Source organism: Callorhinus ursinus, unplaced genomic scaffold (genome assembly GCF_003265705.2).
Source record: "Callorhinus ursinus isolate GAN/ISIS: 27379988/994484 unplaced genomic scaffold, GSC_fseal_2.0 scaffold18, whole genome shotgun sequence".
Lineage (NCBI taxonomy): Eukaryota > Metazoa > Chordata > Mammalia > Carnivora > Otariidae > Callorhinus > Callorhinus ursinus.
The window spans coordinates 32,601,068-32,626,218 of record NW_027397080.1 but is presented as its reverse complement, the minus strand read 5'-3'; the positions used below and the strand labels follow the sequence as shown (position 1 = coordinate 32,626,218).

The 25,151-nt window shown below is 47.8% G+C and overlaps 1 protein-coding gene across 2 annotated transcripts; it reads right to left on the bottom strand.

Moving 5' to 3' along the window:
• Positions 1–7,153: 7,153 nt before the first annotated feature.
• NOL9 (nucleolar protein 9) lies at positions 7,154–24,644 on the bottom strand. 2 transcript variants are annotated; one of them, XM_025856582.2, is made up of 12 exons: positions 24,114–24,506; positions 22,994–23,213; positions 22,487–22,614; positions 20,324–20,459; positions 20,105–20,201; positions 19,457–19,554; positions 14,091–14,252; positions 13,371–13,668; positions 12,275–12,386; positions 9,531–9,708; positions 8,126–8,259; positions 7,154–7,475 (listed from the first exon to the last, which is right to left on the bottom strand). In XM_025856582.2, the coding sequence occupies exons 1-12, from the start codon at positions 24,468–24,470 to the stop codon at positions 7,326–7,328; spliced, it is 2,070 nt and encodes a 689-aa protein (XP_025712367.1). In that variant the 5' UTR covers positions 24,471–24,506; the 3' UTR covers positions 7,154–7,325. The 2 variants fall into 2 exon arrangements, 1 of the variants encoding a protein (XP_025712367.1); XR_012381387.1 differs by lacking the exon at positions 9,531–9,708 and having other exon boundaries at positions 7,337–7,475; positions 24,114–24,644.
• Positions 24,645–25,151: the final 507 nt, after the last annotated feature.

The window sequence follows — 25,151 nt, the reverse complement described above, 5'->3', positions numbered from 1 at the left end:
TCATGATCCTGGAGTCCCGGGATCGAGTCCCACATCGGGCTCCCTGCTCAGCGGGGAGTCTGCTTCTCCCTCTGACCCTCCCCCCCCTCATGTGCTCGCTCGCTCTCATTCTCTCTCAAATAAATAAATAAAATCTTTAAAAAAACTGTCTTCAAAAAAAATTGGAGGACTTATATCTTCATTTCCTATGTACTATTTGAACATTTAAAATGAAGATGTTATTACCGTATAACCAGAACAAAGAGCACACAAGCCCGCGTGTATTATATATACACTTATTTCTAGGCCGATTTTTAAGGGCATTATTGCAGGAGGCTTCCTGATTCTTCGGCCTATTTGCTATGCTCTCCTCAAACTTCCCGAATCCCAATCACCAAACCGCTATCAAAGAGGAGTTTCCTAAAATGCAAGTCAGATGGTGCTACCAATGTTGTTAAGGATGCTTAAACCCTCAGGGCCCCGGGGATGAAAGGCGAGTCCTGTGAGATGCAGTCTGGCAGTCTCTCCTTGGACTGACCTTGTACCATCTCCTCCCCCTCCCATGGCACCTGCCACCCCAGCCATCCTTTGTCATCCGCGTGCACCCGGGCGTGCCACCCCGTTCCCAGCTTTGCTGTCCTTCCTTTCCACCCCCCCTCCCCATTCCTCCCCCGCCCCCGCCCCCACCCCCACTTTTGACCCCACTGACGTCAGTTTATCCTTTAGCTGATGTCACTTCTCTGGAAAATCCCTGAGATTGGTGTTAGGAGAGGAAGATCTCTTACAAATGATCTCTCTGCTCCACAATCTCCACATTTTAACACACTAACCACTCGTCAGTTTCCTGTCTACATGTTAACACTCGATCATCAGGAACATTCTAGAAAGGTGGGCCTTTACCTTGCTCGCCACCCTCTCCCCAGCCCCTGGCACACTGACAATCCATAAGCGCTCAATAAATATTAATTTAGCTAACTACTACATTCAATTTTATCAAACTCTAAAACTTGGAAAGAAGGCAAAAGGGTAACTAGTTGTCCTTTTACTTATTATTATTTATTTATTTGACAGAGAGAGAGAGAGAGAGAGCGAGCACAAGCAGGGGAAGTGGCAGGCAGAGGGAGAAGCAGGCTTCCCGCTGAGCAGGGAGCCCGATGCGGGGCTTGATCCCAGGACCCCGGGACCATGACCTGAGCGGAAGGCAGCCGCCCAACCGAGCCACCCAGGCGCCCCTCTAGTTGTCCTTTTAATATCAAAGGAAAACAAAATAAAGGGCTTAAAGGCACAACCGAGTGTACACTGAAGCAGAATAGGGGGTCATTCTCTGCCATCCGTGTGACAGGTATGATTTGGGGGACATTCCAAAGGGCCTGGGACCCACATTTCACCCATGCCTGGAAATAATCTCCCCTCCCGAGTAAGCAGTGACAGTGCGGACCTTGAGTTAACTGGACATCCACTGGGGCGTGGATATTAACACGACAAAGTGCCAACGTGGATGCACACATTCATTTTATTCTCCAGCTGCTCCCAGCAGAGAGACCAGCCGTGATAGGTAAGTTCTCCTGTGAGGAGGAGCCCGAGGAAGGAATCGTCGGCAGTGCAGACCCCTTCCTAGAAGGGGATAACCCCGAAGTGAAGGGCCCATGTGGGTATTAGGGGGAATTCTCCATGACTGCCTGCTTCCTACAGGTCTCGGGCCGGCCAAGGTGTGGCAGGGTGGAGGCCAGAATGGGTGCTCTTATCTGAGCACACAGCGGTCAGTGGCCAACGAGGCCCCAGGCCAGGGCTCCGACTCTGGAGTGCTGGAATGCTATTGGAGTCCATGCACACATTCCTGACCCCCCACTGCCAAAATGTGCCATGGCATGTATCAAAAGAGAACTTAAAACTATTGATGGTGTAGGAGGAATTTCAAGGCCTTTCTTGAGCTACAAAGACAAGGCTGAGAACCTGTTCCAGGCCATCCTAGCAATGGGGACACGACTGTAATGCACAAAATGTGACAGTTTGGAGGGTCTTGGGGCACTTTTCCCACCCACCTTCCAGCTCCCAGAGAGGAAGCTGGGTAGCTGCCCGTCACCACTGGCCCTCCCAGCCCCCTCCTTTGGCAGCTGGTCAGCTCCACCACTACAGCAATTCGTACGCATGGGATCATGCTCTTCCTTCTTTTTAGGAGTTGGATGGCGGAGACGGAAAGCCTCCCACTTGTGCCTTCTCAGAAGACAGGACGTCATCTGCACACATAAATCAGAGCGGACGGCTGCAACTCGCTGGGCTGGGCAACCCTTGCCTTCCACGTTCTCAGTTCATTACCTTGCCAATTAACAAGGACAAACACGCCCAGCCCGGAGAGCTTCTTCTAGGGCTCAGACTAATTCTGCAAGCGTGGGGCTTGGTGGCCCTTCTGAGACCTGCAAAGCCTCCCTATTCTCACTCTGGGTTGTCAGCCCTCCTTTTTGGACAAAGGGGCAGAAAACACTCAGAGAACGGCTCCTGGACAGAGGCTGAGCCAGCCAGGAGGTGGAGGCCCACATCGTGTCGGGACTGAATTCATGCTTTGCCCTCGGGCGTGCTGGCGCCTTGCCTGGCCCTCAAGCCACATGCTAGACCCACAGGTCTCTGCCCCTCTGCCCAGCTACAGACCCAGCACCAGGCGGATTCTCCCAGACTCAGCTCCAGGCTGAATTTCTCCAGCTGAATCATCTGCACAGAAAACCAGGGAGCTCTCAGCCCTGGCCAACTCGCTTCGCCTCCGATGCAGGCCCCCTGGGCGCTATTTTAACGTATGGACTTTGTGGCCATAGTTCGCACTGTTTCCTTGCTGGTGGTTTCTTCCCCGTGGATTTTCCAATCCCAAGTACCCATTTGCTCCTTGGAACGGACTTCGCCTGGTCCTGGCTGCCTTGGTGGGGCCTTCCTCCTTTCCTGGAAGGTAACTCCACGAAGACTCTTGTCTCTGCAATCCCAATGGCCAGCAGCAGCTCCCCGAGGCTGGCCTCCTTGCAAGGAGGAAGGTCTGACAGTTTGGTGGCTTCTCCCTGCCCGACAGACATTCACAGCCCAGAGACCTTCCAAGCCACAGTCTGCTGAGCACCAGGGCTGCGGCATCAGGGCCCGTCACCATGGCAACCCTTGGCTTCCCAGGCCGGCCCAACCCATTGTCTGCCTGGCAGCTCGGCTCAGTTGTTTGCTGACTCCCAAGACTTTGCTTACTCAGCTCCCAGCATTCCCAGACGGACCTGCTGCCCCTCGCCTCCAAGTGGGTTTTGCGGACTGCCCCCCGCCACCCTCTGCCTCACTCTTCCCCTGGCCAAGCCTTGGAAGTCTGTCCACTTAGCAAAGCCTTTCTGAAGAGGCCCCTTACAGGACAGGCAGCCCCTGTATTTATTTTAGCCGCTGCTCAGGCTCAGCTGGTCGGCCAAGGCTCGCTCCCTCTGCCGGGCCAGCACAGGGAGAGTGAGGATGGGGCTGCTGAGCACACACTTGCTGAGGCAGCGACGGGCACAGGCCCCAGGCTGGTTCTGGTTTTTGTTTTTTTTTTTGAGATTTTATTTATTTGACAGAGAGAGACACAGCGAGAGAGGGAACACAAGCAGGGGGAGTGGGAGAGGGAGAAGCAGGCTTCCCGCGGAGCAGGGAGCCCGATGCGGGGCTCGATCCCAGGACCCTGGGATCATGACCTGAACCAAAGGCAGACGCTTAACGACTGAGGCACCCAGGTAGCCCTGGTTCTCCTCTTTTAATTCGAACTTCTCTGACAGCAAAACTCTTCTTTCTAACATACTCTCAAAGATGGTACAGAAAAGACAGCATTTCCTCTTAACTTACATCCTTGGGCCCAAAATAAAACTCCCACCGCACTCAACACTGAAATGGAGGGGCACCTGGGTGGCTCAGTCAGTTGAGCGTCCGACTCCTGGTTTTGGCTCAGCTCATGATCTTGGAGTTGTGGGATGAGTCCTGTGTCGGGCTCCGTGCTCAGCGGGGAGCCTACTTGAGGATTCTCTCCCCCCCCCCCCCGGCTCTCCCCTCCCCCACGTTCACACTCTCCCCCGCCCCCACAAAATAAATAAATAAATCTTTAAAAGAAGTACTGAAATGGAAAAGAGCACAGGCATTTGCTGAGGTTTCCTGTCTTCCCCGCTCTGGCACCCAGATTCCACCTTCCAATGCTTTATTTTCCCCAAAGTTTTTGCCATAATTTCTCCTAAGTGTTTAAATAACTTCCTGGAATAAAAGAGTCTATTTATATATGTAACAAAATTACACAATTAAATTCATGTTCTCAAAAATATTTAATGATATAGAAGTTCACGAGTTAAGTGAAAAGAGCAGGGTAAAAAAGCCACACGTGCGGCAGGACACCGATTTTATAGCGCACACACACACGACTCAGAGCAGCACCAGACAAGACAGCGTCACGGCAAGAACAGTGATTACCTACGTGGTGGCGACTGAAATCACCTTCTACATGTGCGAACGGTTCGTACAACTTTAGAAGCAGTTACGCGGGGGTTTCTGAAGAACTGCCAGGAACGGGGACTAACGGCAGACCCGGAACTGACCCCCCAGAACTCTGACAACAGCACACTGGGCTGGAAAATGCTTGAAGGGAGCCCTGCCCGAAGGCAGGACGGAAAGGCGGCTGTGGATTTAAACATTTAGTTTCTTCTTCATCCCAATGTGACTGTGAGGAATACAATCTTGGTCCCTGTCTTCTCGGGGTACTGCCCCGCTACATACAGACAAGCCTCGTGTACCCCCGATGACGCAGGCACCCCGAGGAACAGCCACCAGCCCATCTTGAAGACGTCAACAGGCTGAGGCTGAGTGTCTCCCACAAAGTCACACGGCTGGCCAGGGCCCCTCAGGATTCCAACTCAGAGCTCTCATACCAAAGCCTATTGCCTTAACCACTATATTGCCACATCCAAACCTGAGGGATAAGACTACGAATTAGACAATTAAAACAAAAAACCACCACCATCTGGCACAAGGAAAGGAACCTGGGCCTGCATCTCGAGGCACTCACACCCCATGGGGCAGAAATCCCAGGTGCGGCGTGGAGGCAGCCACCCGTCCCAGGGGTGCCAGCCCAGGCCTCTCCCAGACTGACTCTCAGACAGTGACGGCACCTGAAGGGCCCGCTCAACCATCCTTCTCCCCTTTCCTGTTTCCAGGCCATGCTCTCGAGGGTCCGCCATTTCCTGCCCCCAGGCCCAACAGAGGACAGCTGGGAACTGACCTTTGTTTACAAACTAAAACCCCAGAATCCAAGAATCCTGTCATTTATTTTCACATCTATCTTTCCTATAAAGGAATCTCTTCTAAAGACCTGGCTTTAAAGAACCACAAAATCAGCAACTAGGGTTTCAAGGTCTAAGTCATGTTATTTCTTTTTCTTAAAATAAGCATGGGCTACTTTGGAAATCACACACACACACACACACACACATACACATGATTGAGTTTCTGTTAAGAATAACGCAAGTGTAGAACTTACCACCATATTCTGAACCAAAGGATGATAAAAATGACAAAAAGCCCCAACTGCTGACGTCGACAATCACAGGGACAGATATCCAGGGTGGATGGCACGGCTGCGGGTCTGACCAGGGCCCCCTGAGCTGGCCACAGAGCCAACTCTCCAGGATGCCTGAGCCCTCCGGAAACCCCAGGCAGGCTCCCGGGCACGCCTGCCCCCCCCCCCAGACCAATGGCTGGCAGCTCCCTCTAGTGGCAATGCCTGCCTCCTCCATATGCACAGCCCTCAAGAGAGCAGGACATCAGGCCAAAGGCAAGCCTGAATGGAACGGAACGCTGGGGCACCGCTTTCATTCCTCCTGAGACCTGCCGCCCGGGACCGAGAGCGAGTATCGCCCGGGACCGAGAGCGAGTATCGCTGTGAAGACACAGGGAACTAGGGAAGGAGGCAGAACGCTGATGATGGCAGATTGTCAAAATTCTTGGCAAGACCAAGACAGAAAACATGCACAAGGTAAATTTAAATATAAATAAGATGCAACGAAGTTAGACCTTAAACAGTCTCTAGGGAATCAAAACCAACCCTGGGGGGTGGCAGAGTTCCAGGGAGCACGTGTAAGCGTGGGTCTGAGATGCCGAGGGGCCACCAGAAGAAACAGGACAAAAACCAACAGTTTAAATGAACAGAGACGTTAAAACCCACATCTGAATAACCAGCTTTCCACATAATCTGTAGGAAGCTGAATCCACAAGACGAATTTGAAATGCTACCTAAGACTCTCACAGATTTAAATGCACAAATGACGTGACCCCGCCTGATATCCTTGGTTACCCAAATCACTTCTGACCCTGGAGGATCAAGAATTGTGACAACCAGGGAGCAGACGAAGAATGGGTTTCCATCATTTCCCCCAAAGCCATCCGGAAGAACAGCATCATCACCAGCCTCCTGCCCCCGCTTGGAGAAAGCGCTAGGTGGCAGATTCATCTGCACATACAAGTTCCCGTCAAGCCGTAAAGGGCAAGACGGGGCTGTCCAGGCGCCACTCTGCTGCTCCTTCTTCCAAACAGCCTGGGGTCCGGCGCTGCCCACAGTATGTCCTCGGTCTCAGGTGAGAAGTCAGTTAGGACAGAGCTCATTCTAAAGAGACCACAGGAAAGGTTTCCTGGATTTGAGAGCAATTCTTTCAGCATAAAGTCATCAGATGAAAGAACCCCAAAAAACGAACGGCTCGAGTCCAAACATTTTATCTATGAAACCTTGCTCACACTGAAGAGACCAAACGTGATCTTTGAACACTGGACCACGGGAATGAAAGAGTGTGTGGACGGCATCAGATGAGCAGGGGATGAGCATGACCCGCGGCGGTGACTGTCCACAGGCAGACCCTGCTGCTGGGACCTCCTGCCTGTCTGTCATCGATGGGCGAGGACCAGGGGAGCCCTCACATCCTGTTATGCTCGCGAGCCTGCTGGCCGGCCCTCCTTCCTCTTTGGTAGATTTTTGTGGCCCCAGTTTCCCTATTTTTATTTAGATTCCAACAACCAGGTCTTTGAAGAGCTTTGTGAGGAATCAACAGTGTTCTCTCTGTTTTAATGGTGTACAAACTTCTCCCTGCTGCTTTAACCCTTTAGAAAATAAAACAGTTAAGTATGAAGAAGCATACAGAACACTAGGGCAAAACTCTTAAGTCATGGAGCTTTCAAAAGAGTTAAATTGACTCTAGATTCACGAGTTACAGAGGAAACACTGTTTGCGACATAAGTGCACCATTCCCTGCCATCACCATCAGCCTGACTTCAGGCTGGAGACGGAGTCCAGTTTTCTGGTAAAAGCTCCTTCCCTTACTATGTCAGTATCAGTTTATTTTGCGATAGAGTTTGGGCTTTGGGTGTACTTTCTCTTCACGCGTCTCCTCGGTTTCTCTTGCTCCAATCTTCTCTGATGCTCCAGGAAGTTTAAAGTTATAATCTGTGGTGATGTAAGGTATTGTCCCTTCGAGCCCATGCTGAAACAGAAACATGAAGAGAACGTATGGAAACACCCCAAATCCTGCCAATTAGAGTTTGCAGCATTTCATTTCTTCCCCAGAAAATACTGTGAAAAGGGAGAGTCTGGGTGAGGTCCTTGCACTCCTAAGACTTCTGGTCTCCCTTCCTGCAGAGGGTCCACTTGACCCGATGGCCCAGGTACAAAGGTGACTGCCGCCTTTCTGTCCAATTCAACTGCACAAACACATCGACCAGCACAAGAGTGGGGGGGGGAAGGCGTGGGTGTGCCTCTCTCTCGAACAAGTTAAGCAGCTAAGAGGGGAGAACATCCACTGCCTCCCCACGCCACCACACAGATGTCCTCAGCCAACATGACCTTCCCGCGACCTTCTCACAGGTGCATCTACAGACCGGCATCAGGAAGGAGTCATCCTGGGGAGACCACCTCTGTTCTCCCCTCCCATAACCTACTTCTGGGACAATGTCTCTACCACAGGGCTCCTGGCCACGAATGATGGCAATTCATGGCCATGGGCCTCTGAGGCCACCTGGACACTCCATTTGCCTCGTTCAGCCTCTCCAACAAAGTGTGGAGTTCCCGCACAATAACCCGTCCCCATGACGCTCTCTGGCTACCCCCAGGGCTGCCCCTGGGAGTGGCACTCACTTGGCTCTTGAAGACACACTGTGGAATGGAAATGGCTCCGACGAGCAGACAGTTCACATTTCTTAGCTCCTCTGGGGACACAGGAGTGAGGATGTGGTAAAGCCTCTTCTCCATGTCGATCCCTCTACAAATTCCTTGAAGACACAAAACATACACAAATAATCCTTTCTGGAAGATATTATACCTCCCTACCACTAGGAATTGTAGAATGGCTTTTAAAATAAGAATTTCAATTTCAACTGTGTTTTGCTTTGAAAATATAAAGTTCCAAGAGATGGGAGAACTTGACTACTCTTGGTCAAGACTCGTCAAATCTCCCATCTCTTGGAACCTTTCCCCTTGTTCAGCCGTGAGCAACCAAAGTGGCCAAAGTCCTAGACTGTCTCAAGTAAGGCACACCCAGGCCCGGAAGAAAAGCCACCCCATGCGGAACACGCAAATGACTCAGTCTTTCCCCGTCCTCAATTCCTTCCTCATGGTCTGTACCAGGTGACACAGTTTCTGAAGTAGTGCTGTCTAACTCAGAAACGTGTATTTGATTATGTAAGAGTTTTGCTAATTTTCAGTTACATAGGTCCAGCACCCTTCCAGAAACATACCCTGACATTTATTGACCTCAGTGAGCCAGGGGGACAATCATGTGAGGTAGGCTTGGCAAAGGAGGAAGGGCCTAAAGCATGGCCAGGCCAATGGTCCAGGGCAAGAGTGATGGGGGCACCAGGACGTGACATACTCCCATCTGTCCTCAGATCACCCAAAGGTGCCAAGCCCAGCACAGAAACGGTGGTTCTGACTGGCAGAATAAGAAGAGATGAGACAGAGGAATCAGACAGGTTTTGGAAACAAGCTACCACCCCTGCTAGGGGGTTGGATGTGTCGAATGAAGGCAAGGGCGTGCCAAGGTAGACCCAAAGGTCTGGCGTGAACACCAGAGTGAATCTTCCAAGGACTCCTCACAGGCCTGGGAACAGTAGATGGTGCAGGGTGGAGGGGATTTGGGGAGAAAATTAGGACCTCAGTCTTGGACCTAAGTCTCAGATGCCAGTGAGATACCCAAGTGGAGAAGCGAGCTGGGCTTGGAGTTCAGACACACAGTCATGCTACAGAGATCCTGTGGGAAGTCAGCCTAAAGATGGATCGAGGGCCCTAGCAGATGGACAAATGGCCTAGGGAAAACATGTCAAGTGACAAGAAGGCCATGACCAGGCCCTTAGGAATCCTGGCAGGAGAAGCAGAGAAAATGCTGCTTCCTTCCTGCCCACCAGCCCCAGGCACACTGTCTAGAAGCCAGAGGCACTCTGACCACTCCAGCTGAGAGACAGATCCAAGGTCAAGACCAGCCACATACAGTTGGAGAGGGGTATTGATTTCAGTAGGTATACAGACATGTTTTACTTTCACTCACCAAACCCCAAACAATCACAGATTGGAGTCTGCGCGAGTAGGATGGGACCATTTGCGTATCCTCTGACATCATCCAGGATCTTGCAAAGACCAACCCAGCTGGCATTCACAGCGTATAATATATGGGTAGGAGCGACATCAGCATGAATAATCCGGAGCGCAACTGCATTGAAAGGGACCTGGAAAATAAATGTGCACCTCCCTCTATTAATTCTACTGGAAAGGCTACTTTTAATTTTTAGAAGTTGACTAGGCAGGTATCTGAAGTTATATTGGCCAAACTGCCCACCAAAAAGTATCAAAACAGAAATGCTAACAAACACTGGTCAGTGTTTCACTACTTTAATACAGAGTACCTAAGAAATTCATACAAAGTTCTTCGCCAGCCAACACTTGCTAGAAATCCAAACTGATGCCTGGAACTTTCTTATCTGAAGAGACACATTAAGACACAAATCTGAAGATATTCTAAATGTGTTAAAGTCAGGGGGGACTGAGAAAACCCCACTTGCTGAGAGGTCTCCTAATGTCAGAAAGCAAACCTCCATTCAGTGAGAAAAAGCTTCCATCTATTCTCTATGTAACATACTAAATTAAGAAAAATGGATTGAACTCCAGGAGCACAAGGTAAATACAGTGGAGCCTTGAACAACACAGGGGGTAGAGGCACTGACCCCCCCACCCCATGCAGTCAAAGATCAACAAATAACTTCTGACCACCCCCCCAAAAAAACTTAACTCCTAAGAGCCTCCTGTCGATCAGAAGCCTTCCCGATAACATAATAGCCGATTAACACATACTTTGTGTGTTGAGTGTATTATATACTATATTCTCATGACAAAGTGGGCTGGAGAAAAAAAATGTTATTTAAAAAATTACAGGGAAGAATACATTTACAACACTGGACTGACTGTATTCATCAAAAAAACTCTGCATATAAGTGGACCCGTGCAATTAAAACTGTTGTTGTTTAAATGTCAACTGTAACTACCTTTAATGTGTAACTCTCTGGATAATTCCCGATTTGTAAAGTACAAAAGTATTCTATTATACTGTTTAGATTCCAAAACCAAATTTGAAATAGTAAAAGGCAGATGCAATTACTGGTAGATAAGCTTCAAGTTCCATTGTAGAGCATCTCTGAGTAAATGACCCCCTTGACCAAAACTTCATTCAACTGCCTGAGATTCTCCAGGAGAGAAGATCTCACCATCAGGCCTGGGAGACACATCCTTGTTGGCCAGCCCCACTGCTCCTGCCTCAGGAGTGCCTCCGGAGTGTGACCTCAGGCCAGGGTCTCTACCCGCCTGTGCCCGTCTCCAAAGCTGTAAACAGGGAATGAAAGAGCCTCTCCCTCACTGGGCTGCCACAAATCCATCGAGCTGTTCCATCTCAAGTGCTTAGCAGAACGCCCAGCACACAGGGAGTGCTTAGTATGGATGGCACAGGGTGAATACTCTGGGCTCCAGTCCCAGCCCAAACTTTTACTAGCCACCTCAGGCAAGCTGACTCAGTGTCCCTGACCTCAGTTCTAGCATCTCTAAAATGGGGTAATAATAAAACCATTATGAGTAAAGAAGTTAACAGGCTCAGAACAGAGCACAGCAGAGGGTAAGCATTTAGGAAATGCCACCTATTGCTATTTTAATCTTTTGTCATCTGGAATTCTAATATCATGGTGGTTTCTTCCCAAAATAATTCTAAGGAGCTAGGATTCCAAGATGCAAATACTCTGGTGCTAGAATCTTTTTTTTTTTTTTTTTTAAAGATTCTATTTAGGGGCGCCTGGGTGGCTCAGTCGTTAAGCGTCTGCCTTCGGCTCAGGTCATGATCCCGGGGTCCTGGGATTGAGCCCTGTGTCGGGCTCTCTGCTCAGCGGGGAGCCTGCTTCTCCCTCTCCCGCTCTCCCTGCTTGTGTTCCCTGTGTCTCTGTCAAATAAATAAATAAAATCTTTAAAAAAAAAAAGATTTTATATTATTTGAGAGAGAAAGAGTGAGAGAGCACAAGCAGGGGGAGCGGGAGAGGGAGTGGAAGAAGCAGGTTCCCTGCTGAGCAGAGAGCCCGACACGGGGCTCAATCCCAGGACCGCGGGATCATGACCTGAGCCGAAGGCAGATGCTTAACAACTGAGCCACCCAGGGGCCCCTAGAATCCACTTTTGACAATAGTATGAAATGCTTTCAAGAGTGGTCTCTGGGGGGCGCAATTGGTAAAGTGACTCTTGATCTCAACTCAGGTCATGATCTCAGGGTCGTGAATTCGAGCCCGGCACTGGGTTTGCACGCTGGTCATGGAGGCTACATTAAAAAAAAATAACAACAAAAAAAAGAGTGGTCCCCAGATGCCAGGAACCACTGCGAACACTCACTGAACCCATACAACCATCCTCTGAGGTCTGGCACAGCCTCCTTTCTCCAGGTAAGACGTGGACTCACACACAGCTAAACAGTGGGAGCGCTGGAGCTGGACTGCCTGGTGCCACCTCTGGGATCAGGCAGAACATTCTTAACCAGCACGGAAGCACAGTCGTGCCCAACAGAGGATGGCAGCTAAGAACATGGACTCTCAAGCTAGATTACTCGACCTCCCATCTGTAAACTGAGGCAGTTACAGAACCTATGCCACAGGGCCGTTCTAAGGATAAAATGAGTGAAGCATCATAAAGTGGCTGGAGAACACACACAGGAAGCCCCACGAGGCCTCGTTACATCCACAGAGAATCCCTCATCCAAAGTGAGGTTACCTGATAGGGTGTGAGACCGTGTAAAGGACAAAGTGGTTTTGGCACTGGAGGCTGCAGCTGGCCGAGGTAACCTAGTACCGCCAAATCTCGAAGAACTTTGTTATGCGACTCTCTGCAAAGTAAATCAGAACGAAGTAGAGATTTAACCTCAGAAACAGAGTCCATTGGTCATTACACAGGTTACGTGTAGAGAGATCACACATTCCCACCTTAACATCTGCAGACCCTTTCTCTAAACCCACTGGAGCAACATGACATGTAAAGACTGTCCTTCAATAAAAGCTCTTGGCAACCAGAGCTGAATGCCACCTCTGGATACGGGTCTTCCTCAATTTACAAAGGGGCTCCATCTTCATTCACCCACGAAAAGAGGAAAATATCAGACATTGAAAACGCCTTTAAGACACCTCACCTACCAGGGGAGCCTGGATGACTCAGTCATTGAGTGTCTGCCTTCGGCTCAGGTCATGATCCTGGGGTCCTGGGATCAAGCCCCGCATCAGGCTCCCTGCTCAGCGGGAAGCCTGCTTCTCCCTCTCCCACTCCCCCTGCTTGTGTTCCCTCTCTCGTTGTGTCTCTTTGTCAAATAAGAAAAAGAAAAAAGACACCTCGCCTACGGCACATCACAACTTACCCTCGCCTACTTTAAACGTGCTCAGGACACTCACATTAGCCTCCAGCCTGGCAGAATCACCTAACACAGAGCCTACGCTGTATGGGCAGAGAATGGCGTCTGTACTGCGGCTCACCCTCCAGGCTGACCTGAAGCTCAGCATCAGGACAGAAGGTCATACGGCATCATGCTTGCCCAGGAAAAGACCAAAATTCAAAGCACAGTTTCTACCGAACATGTATTTGCTTTAATACCAACATAAAGTGGGAAAATTGAAAGTCACACCATCTTAAGTCAGAGGTTGTCTGTGTTTCCATTGGGACAATAACAGCTCAGAAAAGAACAGATTCTCCTTCATGAACATAGCGCTGTGAGACAGATTTGAAAACTTGTGGAAGACTTAATTCCTTTTAAGGAATTGAGGGCAGAAGGCCTTGTTGAACTGCACAGAACTTCATCCTCCAGCCATGACAGTTTAATTACCTGTTTCTCGGAGTTTTCCTAAACGCAAAGTCCGACTGGACGCATATCAGCTTATGTCCAGTGAACACAACTGGACTCTCCTTTTCTTCGTCAGCGAATTCCAAACTCTCTGTAAACTCTGCCAGTTGGAAACCTCTGTCTCTGACTCTGGACTTGCTCTTGGTGTACAGGCCGTCCATATCATCCACGTGGTCAGGGGTCAGGCTCGGCATGTATTTGCTCCGGCCAGAACTGAACTGCACGACGTGGCTGGGAGACAGCAACCGGATGAGATCGATGAGAAGCAAAAGCCCTTTGTCTGTGAGGGGAGGACACGGGCAGCTGGTGAGCTACTAAAACCGCGACACACTCCTATAAGAACATGGCACAGCTGTTCTGAGACAAAGAAAGGATCCCTAAGAAGAAATCTCCTCGGGCGCCTGGGTGGCTCAGTTGGTTAAGCGACTGCCTTCGGCTCAGGTCATGACCCTGGAGTCCCGGGATCGAGTCCTGCATCGGGCTCCGTGCTCAGCGGGGAGTCTGCTTCTCCCTCTGACCCTCCCCCCTCTCATGTACTCTCTCTCTCTCATTCTCTCTCTCAAATAAATAAATAAAATCTTAAAAAAAAAAAAAAGAAAGAAAGAAATCTCCTAAAAACTGGGCTCCAGCGTTACTGCCTGAAGCCAAAAGCTTATTCACATGGCCCCACCTTTTCGGCCAGATGTGCCTTCCCAGGCTTACCTGACACCCAGCCCATTGTGTTGATGATGAGAGGGGACTCTCTCTTGTAGGAGCTGAACACATACTTTATTATCTCAATATAATTTTCACAGTTGTTTTTACAAGCAGGTTTCCCATAATATACCATTTTCTGTGGTGTCCTCTGGTGGGTGAAAGGTGGTCCTAGGAAGATAAAGGTAAGAGTTTGAATCTGTGACTATTTAAAAGGAGGTGAGGGGTTTTCCTCGGCCATCACCAGTGACAAAGATCCTTAGGAAATCAAAGACCGTCCTACCAGACCATTCTACCACTAGGAATAGTTGTATCCCATTTTCAGAAATCCAAGCTTTCCGGGCATCTGGGTGGCTCAGTCAGTTGAGCGTCTGCCTTCTGCTCAGGTCATGATCCCAGCGTCCTGGGATCGAGCCCCGCATTGGGCTTCCCTGCTCAGTGGGGAGTCTGCTTCTCCCTCTGCCTCGCTTCCCTGCTCATGCTCTCTCTCTTAAATAAAATCTTAAAAAAAAAAAAAAAAGAAATCTAAGCTTTCAACTTCATACAAAGACATGCTCATTTTTACATACAGTTAATCCCAATTCTGTCCTAATATGACCATTCACTCAACAAACATTTACTGAGCACCTGTAACACTCTGAGCATTGTTCTAGATACTTAGGATACACCTGTGAACAAAGCAACACCCATCCTTACAGGGTTGACGTTCTAATGAAAGGACAAATAAGAACAAGGGCAATCACTTGCTGGAATCTAGCACTTACTATGTCCCATGTACCTCACATTAGTCTCTGATGTTCATAAAAACCCTATGAGGTAGGTAATATTACTATCTCCATTTTTAACTTGATCAAGGTCACAGAGTGAGTAAATATCAGCTGGGCTTGAACTCAGGTGAGCCAGCTCCAGGGCAGACGCTCCTAACTGCAGTACCGGTCTGTCAAGCCTGAGCCAACTCCCCTCTCTGGTTGGGGCTGGGAACTCACTCAGCAGGCTGGTGACCAAGACCACATGCCAACAGTCGGCAGGGTGAGGGCCTTGGTTAATGTGGTTGGTGCAAGGCCACCTGGGACAGGGCTGGCGAGGCTCCCCTCAAGGGTGGGGTATGGGGATTTGGGGCAGCCCACAGCTGAGGAAGTGGCCTGCAAAGCAGAGGGATTGAACAAATACAAAGGGACTGAGTAAATATGTAAATACATGGAGAATAATCATAGCCACGGTTCTTATCATCAGAGATGAAACTTATAAATATGGAAGGGGAAAGGCTAACTAGAATAAACCCGGGCTGTCAGACTGGAATCGGAATGATAGCAATAAACTCATGGCTCTTAATACATAGGGAACATACAAACAAGGAGATATAGATGCAGTGTGTATACACATGTATGTGCATGTATGGATCTAAGCATGCGTATATTTCCTAGCTCTGTCCACCGAGGGGGGCCCACAAGCAGTCACACCCCAGAAGAAATAACACACTTCGTTACAGGCAGAGTGGAAAACGCTGGCAAACACTTATCTTAACCAAATGATCAGAGTTAACCTCTCTGGTAACAGAGCAAACTGACAGCTTGTTGATATGATGCACTGAGAACAGAGCACCACATCTCAATCAAACCACAGGGACATTTGATAAATGTACTCTTCCAAACTGCCAAGGTCATAAAAGATAAGAAAAGCTGGAGGGAATGCTCCAGACTGGAGAAGACTAAAGATTTGCAAATATACACTGGGCCCTGGCAGGTGGCTGGAGGACAGAAGAGGGAACAGTACCACGGCCGAACTGCTACCCTGACTTGGTGGCCGCATTATGACTACGTATCATAATGTGTCCTTGTCTGGGGAAACACCTGCTGAAATATTAAGGGGTGAAAAAGGAAAAGAAAAGTAAATGGACTAGGGAAAATGTAAAAGAAGAGAAGGAACAATGAAACCAGCTAGAAAGCAAAATCTAAACAGTTTTGATAAAACTGTAAATACAGTATGAATGCCCTACTTATTTTTGTCAAAAAGTCTGTTAAATCCACAACGAATCCAGCAACCTGATCTATCATCTGCTTAAAAGTCAACTAAACAAAAATCACACAAGTATCTCGACAGACGCAGAAAAAGCACCTGACAAAGTCCAACACTTTCATGATACAAACATTCCACACACTAGAAACAGAAGGCAGCTTCTTTAGCCTGACGATGGGAATGACAAAAACCTGCAAATGACAGCATACTTCTGGTGAAGAACATTCCCTCTAAGGTGAGGAACAAGAAAGGGATGTTTTCTTCTATTCAGCACTGCACTGAAGGTTCTAGCCTGAGAGCGCTAGGAGACAAGAAAAAGAAATCAAAGGCATCCAGACTGGAAAGGAAGGGTGAAACTATTTCTATTCACAGACGACGATCTTCTAACTAGAAAATACCAAAATATCCACAAGACACCTGTTAGAGCTAATATGGGAATTCAGCAAAGTTGCAGGTTACACAGTCAATACACAAAAATCATGTGTGTTTCTATACACCAATAGTGAACAATTTGTAAAAGAAATTAGGAAAGCAATTCCATTTATGGTAATAAGTGAAAGAATCCAACCCTTGGGAACCAATCTAACCAAGTGAAAGACTTACACATTGAAAACCACAAAATATTGCTGGAAGAGGGCGCCTGGGTGGCTCAGTCATTAAGCGTCTGCCTTCGGCTCAGGTCATGATCCCAGGGTCCTGGGATCGAGCCCCATATCGGGCTCCCTGCTCCACGGGAAGCCTGCTTCTCCCTCTCCCACTCCCCCTGTTTGTGTTCCTGCTCTCTCTGTCAAATAAATAAATAAAATCTTAAAAAAAATAAAAGTGTCTGCCTTCAGCTCGGTCATGATCCCAGGGTCCTCAGATCGGGTCCTGCATCGGGCTCCCTGCTCAATGGAGGGAGGCCTCTGCCTCCCTCTCTGTCTCTCACGAATAAATAAATAAAATCTTAAAAAAAATTGCTGAAAAAAATTTAAAGACTTAAGAAACTGGAAAGACATCCTGTGTTCATGTACAGGAAGATTTATCATTATTGAGATGTCAGTGTCACCCAAAGTGAGCTATACACATTCAATCAATGCAATCCCTACCAAAATTCAACAGCCTTTTTCGCAGAAATGTAAAAGCTGATCCTCAGATTCATACAGCATTGCAAGGGTACCAAATGGCCAAAACCATTTTGAAAAAGAATGAAGTTGGGAGGACTCACATTCCTCCATTAGCATAGGACTGGCATAAAGACACAGATATAGGCCAATGAAATAAAAGACAGGGCCCAGAAATAGGCCCTCATATATATGATCAAGTGCTTTTCCACAAGGGTGCCAAAACCATTCCACGGGGGAAAGGACAGTCTTCAACAAATGTTAATTGGCAAACTAGACATCCACATGCAAAAAAATGAGGTTGGATGCTTTCCCTATATCATATACAAAAATTAATTCAGAATGGACCAAAGACTTAAATGTAAGACCTAAAACTTACAAAATTCCAAGAATATTAGAAAAAAAAAATTTTTTTAAAAGATTTTATTTATTTGACAGAGAGAGACACAGCGAGAGAGGGAACACAAGCAGGGGGAGTGGGAAAGGGAGAAGCAGGCTTCCCGCTGAGCAGGGAGCCCGATGCGGGCTCGATCCCAGAACCCTGGGATCATGGACCTGAGCCGAAAGCAGACACTTAACGACTGAGCCACCCAGGCGCCCCTAGAAGAAATCTTTACATTGGACTTAGCAACATTGTGAATATGACATCAAGAGAATGTCAACAAAAGAAAAAATAAACTGGAAAAAAAAGGAAACTGGATTTCATAAAAATTAAGAACTTTTGTGTATCAAAGGACACCATCAAGAAAACAGAAAGAAAACTTAAAAGACGGGAAAAAATGTTTGCAAATTGCTTATCTGATAAGAGATTAACACTCAGAACATATACAAAGAACTCCTAAAACTCAGTAACAATGCAATTCAAAAATGGGTGAAGGACTTCACAGACATTTCTCCAAAGATCTACAAAAGGCCAACAAGCACAGAAACAGAGGCTCAACATCATCAGCCATCAGGGAAATGGCAAATCAAAGCCACAGTGAGTTATCAGGGCACATGTGACAGGATGGCTGTGATTAAGATGATAAGATGTGGAGAAGCGAGAGCCCCTGAGGATGGGGATGCAAAATGCAGCCACTGTAAAAAAACAGGCTGGCGGTTTCTCAAAAGGTTAAACATGGCTTTACCACACGACCCAGCAATTCCCCTCCGAGTGTCCATCTGAAAAAACTAAAAGCAGGGACCTGCACAGGTATTTGTATGCTGATGTTCACAGCAGCACTATTCCCAGAAGCCAGGAAGTGGCAACAATCCCACTGTCCATCAACAGCTGAACGCATCAACAAAATGTGATCCATGTATACAATGGAATGATACTCACCCACAAAAAGGAAATGAATTTTGATTATCTGCTACAATATGGACTATCTTAAAACACTTATGTTTGGAGGGTGCCAGGAATGGGGGAAATTAGGTGATGGGGATGAAGGAGGGCATTGTTGTGATGAGCACTGGGTGATGCATGGAAGTGTTGAATCACTGTACTGTACATCTGAAACTAAAATAACACTGTGTTAACTGGATTGAAATAAAAACAAAAAAATAAGCAAAAAGAAAAATCATTATGATTAGAAAAAAAAACAAAACAGGCACAAGGACAAATAGTGTTTCCACTTACATGAGGTATGTGGAGTAGGCAAAGTCACAGGGACAGAGACTAGGACAGAGGTTAGCAGGGGCTGGAAGGAGAGCAGGAGGGGGCAAGTGTTCTTTAATGGGAACACCGTCACAGTTTGGAATGATGAAAGAGTTTCGGATACAGACAGCGGTGAAGGGTAGAGAACACTGAATTGTACACCTATCAACAGTTAAAACAGTAAATATCATGTTGTGCATATTTTACCATAAAAAAAAAAAAGCAACATGGGACTTTGGTCTGGAGTCTGAACCAGAAAAAGTACATTAGTAGGATAACTAGTGAATTTTGAATAAAATCCATGGATTGGCTAATGGTATCATGTCAATGTAATTTCTTGGTGTACATCATTATACGGTTCGTTTTTTTTAAGATTTTATTTATATTTATTCGTTTGACAGAGACAGTGAGAGAGGGAGAGCACAAGCAGGGGGAGCAGCAGAGGGAGAGGAAGAAGCAGGTTCTCCACTGCAGGGAGCCCGATGCAGGACTCGATCCCAGAGCTGCATGCTCCACCAACTGAGCCAGCCAGACGCCCCTTACATTTTTTTAGCTTTTTGTAAGATCATTATATTTGAGTTTTATAAAACCAAGACATCAAAGAAATGTGTAATACATACCTAGAACTGGTTCTGTAATATTAAGTAAAGAAATGCAACCTGGAGGCGTAAATTCTGTCTGTCCCAGATCACATTCCAAATAGTCAACGCAGGAAATACTGAAAATTTGAAAGGAATAAGGAAAATCTCAACTACCTTTACTCTGTCAAAAGAATAAATCAGATCTTACAGACTTTATGCAATACACAGGCACAATCTACCCTATGCGGCCTTTTACGTAGAATGCTCCAAAGATGGCAATCAACATAAAAAAAAAGTAAAAAGAAAATGTGATGCAGGCATGGTCGCAGTACCCATTCGTAATATGGATACAACTTTGTCTTTCCTAAAATCTGATTTTTAAAACACAACAGAATTGCTCCCTACTCTGAACCGCTGGGTATGGACAAACAGATTCTGACACCAAGTGACTCCTCTTGCACACTCACCGATAAGCACGGTCAGTTCACCCCGAGAGGCCGATGTGCCTCACTCCAAAACACAGCCTAACAGAGAGTGCCGTCACTCCGCTGAGTGGCTTTGCACAGACGTGTAGATAATCCCTACTGAGAAGTCAAGATGCATTCCCATCTAGTTTCTTAAATCAAAAATCCTATTTCATGACCCTAATCTGATAACGTATCTAAACAAAAATAAAAACACTCTTACCTATTTAACAACTGGTTAATGAGGTACCTATTAAATGTTGACTTTCCAACGTCCTGAGAGCCACAAACCAGAATGACAGGGCAGCCGTCTACTTCCTCTGGAGGTAAAACAAACATTGAAACCTCAAATTAGCCACCTTCGCTAGGGCTCTACCTGTAAACTGTGATCCTCTGAGGCCCTGCGGGATGAATGCTCCCTTTACCACCAGGTGTCACTCACCACAGGACACGGTGACCAACTCCTCCATGGCCGACAAGGCACTCTCTGTCAAACGAAGACCGTTTTTCTTCTTCTCTCTTCTAATGCCAACAGACCTCAGGGCTAAATGTTCAGAGTTAATCTGGAAGGTTGGACTCTGAAATGAACAATTTAAGTTTTAAGAAAACATGAACACAAGTGCACGTCTCTTCCTCCAGTTTTGAATTAGTAAGCCTCAAACAGTCGTGAGCTGTGAGAGGTAGATCTGAGCCCACCCTCTCACCCCACAGCCATCCCTTCAGTGAGCCTCATCAGCTACTCCTTCAGTTGTCCGTACCTGTGCTCCTGGCTCACATTCACTTCCAAGCTGCCATCACCTCTGCAGGAGACCCCGCAGGAAAGGAAAATGTGTGCGAGTTTAAAAAGCGATTGCCACAGTAACAATTCAAAAGAAACCACAGCTGTTGAACAGGTTGGTGCTTTAGAACAAAATCAAGGCTGTCTCCAAAGACATAAAGTAAAAAGACAACGAACACATGCAGACCGGGCTGAAAGAACGTGGAAAACAGGCCCACTAAGCCCGCGGGTGCTCTGCAGAAGTACCAGGAAGCCACCGGCCAACCCAAGGAATGGAGGAGCAGGCCCTTGCTGCAGCGGATGGGGCTCCAAGGGAACAAGGTCTCCGTGGTGAAGAGAATCAATGAAGAGACCCATCCATGATCACCTCCTCATTCAATTCATCAACCCCAGGATAAAAACATCATAAAAGGAACAAGAATCAGTCTGGTGTGTGACTTCCTATCAGCAACTATGGATTTTAGAAAACAGTGGAGCAAGGCCTTCAAGGTTTCGAGGAAAAAAACTCTATACTGTGCTCAACTATCAATCATGGAGGGCAAAATAAGAGTATCTTATAAAATGAGATCATATAAAGTTCACTATCTGCCTTGTATGAAAAAATAACTCTAGAACGTATAAAAACACAGTGGGGGAGGGAAGGTACCCAAGAAGGAGCATAAGGAATATAAAGAGTGGTGGTGAAGTCCCAGAAAAAAAAATAAAGCTAAAAATGAATGAAAACAGTATTAACATGTTTGGAACCTTCACTTGCAAGAGGCAAAGGCTTGGTGACACAGGTTTCCCATTTCCTTCTCCATGGCCCTCACCCAGCTACTGGGTCTGCACCAGACCTGTGCTCTTTGTCCAGCTCCTCTGAAGACTTCCTGATCATACTCACCTGGTTTTTCTCCAACATCAGTGACCCCTACTTCTCAGTCTCTACTGCTCCCTCATCCAGACCTCTTCTTGGTAGTGCCGAAGGGCCGTGACTTTGAACCCCCTTGTTTTTCTCTATCAACTCCCTTGGTGTTATTATCCCACCTCTCGGCCTTTGGGCCATTCTGCTGAAATTCCAACAGAATTCCAACATTCCAACGGAATGTCTAACAGGCAGGTCAAGGTGAACATTTAAATCTGCTCCTCCCACGGTGCCCCCATCTCAGTAACGCCCTGCACCCAAAAGCATGTATTCCTTGGTTCTTCCCCACACCTCACATCCACAAGCCTGATAATCCTGCAGATCAGGCTCAATTTATGGCTCGTGGGGGACAATTATAACAATAGAACTTGACTTTAAGAAAGTAATAACACAGTCAGCAAAAATTTGGAGGCAAGAAAGAGAGAGATGGGAGAAATTATAAGTAAAGTATATTCATACAGGAAATTTATACTATCTCAAGTTAATAAATCAAGATAAAAAGATAACCATTTAAAAAATTCCAACAGGCGGGGCACCTGGCTGGCTCAGTCTGTAGAGCATGGAACTCTTGATCTTCGGGTCGTGAGTTCAAGCCCCACGTTGAGGGGTAGATTGTACTTAAAATTAAAAAAAAAAAAAAAAAAATTGGTAAAAAAAAAACATAAATAAAGTAAAATTTCCAAAAGGCATTTGATCACCTACAATATGAAAAGGATGGCTTTCACTGGGCAATAAAACTAACGAGGAAGGGGAGACTATTTTTCATGATACGCCTTTCTATGCTATTTTACTGCACACACAGATGATGTTGTGTACAACCTACAACACGACAGACTGATTTTCCAAGGGAGCATCCTACAGCCAGCTGACGTGTGACTGTTCTGGTGAAAATAATTAGCACAGCTCCAAATGAAAACTAGTCCTACCTCTTGTACGAAAACGTAAGATAAACCTGGATGGCTAACTAAGAAGTTCACAGTGGGGGTTTTCAGTTGTTCTAGCATCACAATGGAACACAGAGGAGAAAAATTCTTCATCAACCAACATCTGTCATCTGTAAAGAGAAAAACAAACTACCTTAGAAATAGCAACTCCATTAAATTCTACACTATTTAGGACTACCTTCTTTTCGGCTGAACTGTCAACTTTTTGAGAGCAGGAATTATGTCCAAGAGCCTTCTTTAGGAAACCATACTGCATATCAGGAACACACCTGGATGGAGAAGTCAATCCAGGTTTGCTTTTGCTACACAATATAGCTGTGTGGTCTTAGGCCATTTTTCTCATCTGTAAAATGGTGAAAACAAGTTCCACTCAAGTTTCACTTTAAATAGACACAGAAAAGTGTGTAATGTCTAGGCAATAGGAAGGACCTAAAAATAGCAGCCTTATTATAGTACACCCTCAGTAAATTATCCAGTTACTTTTCTTACCCCGATTAAGATGAGATCTGAGCAAAGCTCGGGCTTCCCTTTTCATCTCCTTCTTGCTTTTCTCAGGCATGGAATAATGAACTGCATTGATAGTCAATCGAGAGTGGGTGTAGGCAGAAAAGACATCTTGGGGAGGCTGGCCTTGGCTGATGGTAAAACCAAACACCTGCACTTGGCCATAGAGGCAAGTCACACGACAGATCCCACTAAAAGTAAAACCCTAGCAAGGAAGAACAAAGAAAGGAACATAACATTTCTAATTCTGTTACTAGAGACTGAAATTTTCTAAACTTTTTTTAACTAAACTCTATGCTGGAGATGGGACTGGAAGTGACAACTTGAGATCAAGAGCAGCATGCTCCACCCACTGAGCCAGCCAGGCACCCCCCTTTTTTTTTTTTAGTTTTCTAAACTCTTAATTGCTATTCACATATCGAAGGGGAGGGGATTTCCAAGTAACAATATATTGTACTAGGTGACCATCAGGTTCTTAATACCTCTAACCTAATTTCATATCCCAGGACAGTTACAGAGATGGCTGGTGTATCCAGACACATGAACGACAAGGGGGGCGTCCCACGAACTGGGCTCTGCTGTTCTCACAGATCCCTATCTCTACCAAGGCCCCCTGCCAGCCAAGTGTCTCCCATTCTTGGGTTTTCACTTTCCTCTCGCACTGGAGGAAATCCAATGCAAGCAAGGGAAGAGCAAAGGACCTGCAATTAGGCTGCCTGGATTTGAACATAGCCCTGCCTCTACTGAGTACCTTCTATCAAGTTACCTAAGCTATAGCTCAGTTTCTTCGTAAATTTTCGGAAATAACGGTAATGACTCCATAGACTGCTAAGAGTATTAAAAGGGCTCGTAAACCTCACTCAGAACATAGAGCCTGGCACTTTCTAAGCACCCAGTAAATGTGACCTAGTAGTATTATTTACCACTATTGAAGTCCCTCTCAGCTCTGAAGACCTAGAGTCCCACAACAGGGTCCTAGCTAGCCCTGCTCAGTACCACCGCCAGGAGGAATGCGCTCCACCTGCGGCCGGAGAACCTGCAGATGGGGCAAGGTCTTCTCCCAGCCCGCAAGTCCTGGCGCTGCCGCTCCTCCGGCGGGACCCACCTGCTCGAGCGGCAGCAGCACCAACGCGCGGCCCGGGCCGGCCGGCCGCACCGGCGGGATGGGGAGGCTCGCGGGGCCACTCGGGGCGGGGGCTGCGGCCGGAGCCGGGCTCGGGGCCGCGGTCTTGGGCCTCCGGGTCGCAGCGCGCGACACCGGGCAGCCGCTCTCCCGCCAGTCCGCGCCGGCTGCCTGGGCTTGCAGCAGCCGCCGCCGGAGCCGCCTCCGGCCGCACCAGCGCAAGGTCCCGAGCCGGCGGCGGGGCCGGCGGCTGAGAACGAGCTGTGTCCGAGTTTTGCGGGCACGCAGCCACGTGGAGCGAAAAGGACCCCGCTTGAGCAGCGACTGCGAATCCGCCATGCTGGCCACTGGCGCCAGCCGCGCGAGAATCTCGTGAGATCCGCTCGCTCCGCCCCGCGGCCCGTCGAGAGGCTGAAAGAAGTGGCCTGGGTGCCGCGAGCGCCCTCTGCCGGCGGCCCCAGCAGTGCACCTGGGCCTCCGCCGGCCCCTCGGAGGCTCCCGCCGGCCTGGGGGCTTCAGGGGCCGCAGCCTTGGCCACACCCCACCGGGCCGTCCCTCCGAGGGCTTCATTTACATTATGCAAAAGCCCCACCCCGGCCAGACACCCGGCTTTGAGTCCTGGGCCACCTCTCCGGAAATCGGCTTGGAATTTTTCTTGCAGAAAAAGAACCGGGATTGGCAGTTTAAGCAAAACCGGTCTATTTGCATACTGTGTTTGCATGCAGTTGTCTTTGGGCTGAGGGGAGCCACCCTGGATAACAAGGCAAACCCACAATGATTCACTCAAACTTTCAGTGTCCGAAAACTAAGGCTGGGAGGAGGTCAACTCAAAGCCATGTCTCATTTGGCAAACTGAGGCCCGGGTAAAAGGCTCCAAAACCCGGAGCCCCTCCACATTCTGTCCCCCAAAGAAGCTGTGTCCCTGCCTCCTTCCTCTGACCATAATCTCCCAAATGCCAGAGCTCCCTTTCTTTCTTTTTCTTTTTCTTTCTTTCTTTCTTTCTTTCTTTCTTTCTTTCT

What these genes read in the sequence shown, in the direction of transcription:
- NOL9 (XM_025856582.2), bottom strand. Translation starts at nt 24,470, where the DNA reads ATGGCGGATTCGCAGTCGCTGCTCAAGCGGGGTCCTTTTCGCTCCACG. An exon ending in CTTACGTTTTCGTACAAGAG is followed by an intron (nt 20,460 to 22,486) that starts GTAGGACTAGTT and finishes TGTTCATTTCAG; the next exon opens with AGTCCAACCTTCCAGATTAA. An exon ending in AGTGTGTCTTCAAGAGCCAA is followed by an intron (nt 7,476 to 8,125) that starts GTGAGTGCCACT and finishes TTTCTGTTTCAG; the next exon opens with CATGGGCTCGAAGGGACAAT.